Raw genomic sequence first — 7347 nt, 5'->3', positions numbered from 1 at the left:
TAGAGGAGAGGGATCCATTGAGATTGGATGGAACAATGCCTTCTAATAGCCTTTGTACAGTGTATTGTTTGCATGTGTTCTTCTCTTTCAGGATTCACCAATGAGCATCTATCAAGCTGCCAGAGAATGGGTGGTTTAGATAGACAGGTTTGGGTGGTAATCTTTGCTGTATGATAATTCTGTTTTTAACAATGTCTTCACACATACTGGAAAGTTTATTATTTTCCTTCCTTTCTCCCTTTCCTACCCCCAACGTTCAGGTACTCTAAGGTTTTTGATAGAGTTATTTGTTTCTCTGGGTTTCTTTTTTCCTGTGTTTCCCAGATGATGAGGACATCGTCTAAATAAGCATGCGCTATGCGTTTTTCAAAGTTAAGGTCATACCTAAACTGCAATTTGGTTTGGATACAATTGTCTAAATTTGGACTTCAGCATCAGTCTGATTAGACTGTGAGATGTTCAGCCTGGCCACAGGGGGCATTGTCTCTTCTGGTAGGCATGGAACTATGGTCTGGTTAGGTGCTTAAGTTACTCTCTCTCGGAGCCTGCCCAGTGGGAGTGGCGCTCTTGCTGTGCTTTCTGGGAGAAGGTATTTAAGATGCCGACATCACGTGGTTCAGGGGTTCCGATCCAGAATGATGTACTGACTTCATGGTCCTGGTCCTCCTGACCAGCCCCCAGGAAGGCTATGGCCTGGGGTGCGGATCCATCCGATCTTGATGTCTCAAGGCTGGCTAGCCCGAGGCAAGGAAACTAAAGGAGGATTCTGAGGTGGTTGGGTGCCGTCTCCGGTTTGGGAGAGACCCAGTGACTTCAAGCATTCCAGTGGAGGACTCTTCAGTGGAGGACTCTTCAGAAGAAGACCACGTACGGGTTGGTTTCTTAGTAAGAGCCTGGGAGGGCTGAAGTACCCAAGAGAATCCAGTCTCGTAGATATCGCCAAGCTGGCTGAAAGATCCAGGTATCCTACGAGTGTTCTTCGAATTTAGTTTCCCTACGTGTTCTACAAAAACATCTGTGGCAGAGACATTATCTTGTATGTTCTACAACAACGTCTGTGGCAGAGACTTGTTCCTGAGTAAGCACCTTGTTGGCTGCTAGACCTTGTGAGAGAGGGACTGTCCAACTTGAGTGATCATCCAGTTGCGAATGGCTATTCTCTGGATGCAGTCAAAGTAAGCAAGTTCTTCAACATTGACTTTGACACTAATGCCGCGTACACACGAGCGGACTTTTCAACATCCAAAGTCCGAAGGACCGAGTCCGTCAGACTATCCGATCGTGTGTGGGCTGCAACGGACTTTTGATTCACCAAAATCTGACGGACTTTAGAATATGGAACATGCTTCAAATTTTCCCGAAGGAACTCCGCCGGACCCGGTCCCCTTCGAAAACTCCGCTCGTGTGTATGCTACTCCGACGGACTAAAACCGACGCCAGGGCAGCTATTGGCTACTGGCTATGAACTTCCTTATTCGAGTCGGAGTTTAGTGTGATTGTGTGTGGCCAAGTCCGTTCAGCCGAAAAGTCTGTCAGAACTCCGTCGGAATTCCAGCAGAACTCCGACGGAACTCCTTTGGAAGTCTGTCGGACTTAAGTCCTCTCGTGTGTACGGGGCATAAGAGTACCTGAACTTCCTTTCCAACCCTCTGATCCCAATTTAACAGACTGTTCATTGTCTATGTTTTGCAAATAAAATCCAGTCAAGTGGATCTGTTGTCAGTCTCTCAAGTTACTGGGCCATTTACCACGGGACACCCCTAGACGTGAAGCGATTGGAACAGAAGGTAACGGTAATCCCAAATCTAACCAGCGGCTCCTTCGGGGGTAGTGCTACATAACCAATTTCCTTTTCATCATGATGTAGTCATCTCCACTTTTCATGTCATTGCACTTAGTGCTCCGCATGTCTTCTCCACATCCGTCTTTCCCTCTTTCTCTCTTCTATTGTTGGGAGGTATAATTCTCATTACTACTGCAAAACGAATCTCCTCCCTTCTGTACTCTGATCTCCGTGTCCTATAATATTCATCCAGCCTCACCCTGTGTAGGAGGACGTCACCCCTCCCCCATCCACATTCCTCTCCGGTGTCAGAGACTTTCAGTCTTGTTTCACTTCCCCTGTCAGCGATGGCGTCTGGTGATCTGAGAGCCGAGCTGAAATGTTCCGTCTGTCTGAACATTTATACCGATCCTGTAATGCTGAGATGTGGTCACAACTTCTGCCGGGTCTGTATTGATCGTGTGCTGGATACACAGGAGGGGTCTGGAGATTTCTTCTGTCCTGTATGCAGAAAAAGGTTCAGGAGTCGTCCTGCACTGCAGAGGAATATAGCACTACGTAACATAGCAGAGACTTTCCTGTCTGCTCATCAAGATCAAGAGGAGTCCGGGGTCTTCTGTACTCACTGTGTGGACTTTCCTGTACCTGCTGTTAGATCCTGTCTGCTCTGTGAGGTTTCTCTGTGTGATAAACACCTGAGAGTCCACAAAAAGTCCCCAGAACACGTCTTATGTAACCCCACCTTGTCCATGGAGAGCAGGAAATGCTCCGTCCATAAGGAGGTTTTGAAGTATTTCTGCACTGAGGATGAGACCTGTATCTGTATTTCTTGTTGTATGATTGGAGGACATAAAGGACATAAGATGGAGTCACTGGATGAGGCTTCTGAGAAGAAGAAGGAGCCACTGAGGAATGTTCTCCAGAAACTTCTGACAAAGAGAGAGGAGACGGAGGAAAGAGTCCAGAGTCTGCAGGAACACAGGAGGAAAGTAGAAGAAGAAACATCCGGTGACACCGAGAGAGTCACTGCCCTGTTTAGAGATCTCAGGAGACGTCTGGAAGACCTGGAGAAGAGAGTCCTGAGGGACATCTCCAGGAGGGCAAATCGGATCTCCATCTCCATCCGGGATCTGGAAATAAAGAAGGAGGAGCTGTCCAGGAAGTTGCGTCACATTGAGGAGCTGTGTAACGTGACGGATCCACTGACTGTCTTACAGGAATCAGACACAGGTGACTTGTGTGATACTGAGGATGGAGATAATGAGGACAGAGAGAGACATGAGGAGCTCCTCCATGATGGAGGGGGTCTGGATGTGGCGGGGGTCTTACAGAAAGGTTTATCTGATATAATAACAGAGGTAAATGTATACTATATGCAGGGGGCTGCAGACATATTACTGGATGGAAACACAGCTCATAATGATCTACAGATATCAGATGACAGGAAAACTGTATCCAGGTCAGATATAAAGCAGAATCTCCCAGAAACACCAGAGAGATTCCAGGATTTTTCTTCTCAGGTGATGAGCAGTCGGAGTTTCTCCTCAGGGAGACATTACTGGGAAGTGGATGTCGGGGGGTCAGATGACTGGAGAGTCGGGATGTGTTACCCCAGTATAGAGAGGAGAGGGAAGGAGTCAGAGATTGGATGTAATAATAAGTCCTGGGCATTGGACAAGGATGATAATGATGAGGAGTATAAGTTGATACATGACAGTAAATGGACCTTCTTACCCCCCAATCCCTCCAGTAACAGAGTCAGGATATATCTGGATTATGAGGCCGGGCGGATCTCCTTTTATGATCTGTGTGACCCGATCCGACACCTCCACACCTTAACCACCACCTTCACTGAGCCCCTCCATGCTGTGATAGGTGTATGGAGAGGTTGTATAAAGATATGTGGGGGGAGGCGGGAGATGTGAGAACTCCGCCCACAGTCTGGTGATGTCAAACGAAGGAGGGGAATTAATTTATCTATCTATCTATCTATCTATCTATCTATCTATCTATCTATCTATCTATCTATCTATCTATCTATCTATCTATCTATCTATCTTCCATAACAATCTGACATAATACTTTCTGTGTTTTGTCACAGTATGTGACATCAGCCATCTCCTCCCCCCTGCCCCTCCCCCACATGTGGTCCCTCTGTGGGGCGTGGGGCAGCCATGATCAGACATAGAGGGGGTGGGGTCACTGTGATGGGATAGGAAATAAATGGAACAATCTTAGAGGAAATCTATGAAGACGTCATCTAGAGATTTATTACTGAAAGAAAAAATGTGATCAGAGAGCCCAGGCTGTTTTTAGACAGAGTGGGTCAGGATTAGATCCCCCTGTCAGGTTTTTTCTTCTGTCCGGGGCTCCATTACAGAGATTTCCCCTCACTTCCTGTCCCGGTGACAACATTTATCTAGACAGGAAATGAGGGGAACTCTCCAACAGGAACACAGACTGAAATAAGAATGATATGTTTAGTATAATAAGGAAGGGGAAGGATTAGAGCCCCTGTCAGATGTTTATATGTCTGTGTCCCTGTACAGATTTCTCTCGCTCCTTGTATTGGTGTCACCAGGACAGGAAGTGAGAGGAAATCTCTCTAAGGCTGGGATCACATTGCTGTGCAGATCACATGTCATGTCTGTGTGCTGTGAATTCAGCCGTACAAACTGTGTGACTGAAATCACATTCACACCAGAAGGGTGCCGGACCCTTTTTTTGGTCCTCACTGGAATCGGATCACATTGGGTGTCACATCTATACAATCCGATTCCTGCACCATTTCAGCGTTTGCACTGCGATCTGCGAAGCCATCTGGGGGTGTCATTAACTTTCCATTGACCCCCCCCCCCGCAGCGGTTCTCAGATGTCAGTGTGACCGTCCGGTGATTGAGGTGTGATGAGGGAACCCGCACAGGAATCGCACTGGTTCCCGCATCCCACAAGTCTCATCCCAGCCTAAGGCTCCATTCACACCTATGCAGGGTGCTTTTCAGCCTTTCTTATGTGCTTTCCGCAGGTTATAGTGCGATTTGCCGTTTGGAGGTTTTTATTGTATTTTTTGTTTCAGATAATTTGCTGTTTGGGCAAATTAAAAAATGCAAATTGCGGCAAAATCGCTGTAATAACGCACTACATGCTTTTCTGCACCTCCTCCATTGAAGTCTATTGAACCATAAAAAGCAAAAACCTTTTTTGCGTTTAAGGCTCCATTCACGCCAATGCGTTTTTTTTTAACATAGATCCCTATGGAACACGTTCACATCAATGCATTTACTAATGACAGAAATAATGGGATTTATCACTAATATAATGATATCACTATAATAATGTATGATTACTAGAACTGGAATGTGTCCCCAATATAATGTGTCCCCATAGAATGGATCACCAATAGAATTCTATGGGATCACTTTTATAATGGATCCTAATATAATGTATAATGTGATGGTGTATTATAATCACTAGATGTGTCCCGGTGATGGAGGAGGAATTTGGAAAGATGTTAATGTGAATAAAGTTTTTCTCGGTTGTAGATGTGAAGTGTTGGTGTTATGCTTACCTGCTCTGTGTAATGGTTTTAAACAAAGCATCCCTGATCCTCCTCTTCTTGGGTCCCTATTCTGTGTTCCTGGCCCCTCCCTCCTGTTGAGTGCCCCCACAGTAAGCAGCTATGGGGGCACCCGAGCCAAGTTACAGCTTCTTGTGTCCATTCACATATGGATACCGAAGCCCAGTCCCGCCCCTTTCTCTCCTTATTGGCTAACTTTAATTGACAGTAGCAGGAGCCAATGGCACCAGGCTGCTGTCTCAGCCAATGAAGAGGGGAGTTCCGGATGGGCAAGACACTCCTGTAACATTGTTGGTAAGTATTAGGGGAGCTGAGGCTGCACATGGAAGGCTCTTTATTTTAATGCATAGCATACAATTATATTTCTAAATAAAATAATGCTAAATACTTTTCAACAATTTCCAAAGAGTAGCAAAGCATGTTTCATAGCATAACATGTGATCTTCATTTAATGCCGTACCACACTGTATTGTCTGCAGACCATAATCAAATTTCATTACAGAGTGTACAAAGCACCTTAATAGATAGTCACACGTTCCATAGATGGGGCAATTGTTATGAAGAAATAAAAATGACACATCTGTATTTCAGAGACAGTAGTCAGACAAATAGCACAGTGGCTGGAGAGTATGTAAGCAGCTTGATTGGCAGCAATGTAAGATGGAGAGACAAGGCAAGTTTTTTAAATATAAAATAAAAATGGCAGTGATTATACTGAAATATTGTGGAGACATGCTGTAAATCATTTAAGCTTTTTATGTGGGTCTAATTTGAAGAGGGAGAGAATCAAGGAGGTTTTATTTTTAGCGAGAAATAAATATTACACTGATTATGTTAAAGACACAAATAAGAAGTATTACAGGGACATGATGAACATCCTGTAAGCCTTGGTGGTAGGCCTGTTTTAAAGAAGGAGAAATTAGGCATTTTTTGTCCAGAAATAGAAAATGCATTGGATTAAACCAGAGACAAGAGGCAGAAACCCTACAGAGACACACTGCACGCCATATAAGCTCTTCTAGTAGGCTGCATTTGAATATCGAGAGATCCTCAGAACAGAGGCAGGAAGAGGAGAACTTCCTTACCTTTGAAGGCCCCCTTCATCCAGACAGTTTTCCTGTGTGCCTGCCGATCACACAGGAAGAGGAGGAGGAGGAGGAGGAGGAGGATTGTGTCAGCATGGAGTTGGAGCCTATCACTCAGCATCACCAACAGTCTTCACGGGATCATTTACAGTCCGAAGAAACCCATGGACTTGTACGTGGCTGGGAGGAGGTGGCTGTGGATCAGGTCATCCTTAGTGACCCAGGGGACTCCAGACTGCATGCCTCAGCAAACCTACGATGCATGGCCTCCCTGATCCTGCAAAGCCCGCGGAAGGATTCTTGTATTCGTGGTATCAAGGAGAGGGATCATTACTGGCTGGCAACCCACGTTACAAGGCTAAGGTTGTGGACCTTATCTTGACCAAAAAACTTTCCCTGTGACACTGCGCTATCCAAAAAAGAAAGAAAGCTGCTAACACAATCACAAGGATAAAACAGTGAATAATAAAACAAATACCAAACCAAAGTGTAGCGCTTAACAAAGTTATGAATAGTCTAGTTAGTGCATCATCATACAGTTTAACCAAAACACCTTAAGTGTGACAATTCTTGAAAACTTGCATAGAAATAAAAAGTACAGTCCAAACGAATAAAAATAAATTAAAAGTCTCTATGTGAGGAGTTGATCCAGTCCAAACGTGAAATACAGGTCACCATCCACCTTCTTAAATGAGACTAGCATGCAGGCACCCTGTGATGTTCCCGTCACCTTTAGAATTAAAGGCTTACCGGATAGTATGGATCCAAACGAATCTATATTCGAAGGATCATACAAGCTTATGACTTAGAAGCCAAAATTTGCAGGTGTAGATTTTCAAGGAAGTATCAACTCAGACTCCTCATAAAGTTGTCCCAACTAGTTGTTAAATCCACATCAGTAT

The 7347-nt window shown here is 44.9% G+C and overlaps 1 protein-coding gene across 1 annotated transcript; it reads left to right on the top strand.

Moving 5' to 3' along the window:
- Window positions 1-1952: 1952 nt before the first annotated feature.
- Window positions 1953-5324, top strand: LOC143961866 (E3 ubiquitin-protein ligase TRIM39-like). Its single transcript, XM_077471201.1, has one exon. It carries the CDS (start codon window positions 2131-2133, stop codon window positions 3706-3708), a length of 1578 nt encoding a protein of 525 aa, XP_077327327.1. The 5' UTR covers window positions 1953-2130; the 3' UTR covers window positions 3709-5324.
- Window positions 5325-7347: the final 2023 nt, after the last annotated feature.

This window comes from Lithobates pipiens, unplaced genomic scaffold, assembly GCF_037356315.1.
Source record: "Lithobates pipiens isolate NorthernLeopardFrog02 unplaced genomic scaffold, aLitPip1_a1.2 Scaffold_8, whole genome shotgun sequence".
Classification (NCBI taxonomy): domain Eukaryota; kingdom Metazoa; phylum Chordata; class Amphibia; order Anura; family Ranidae; genus Lithobates; species Lithobates pipiens.
This window is presented reverse-complemented; position numbering and strand designations above follow the sequence as displayed.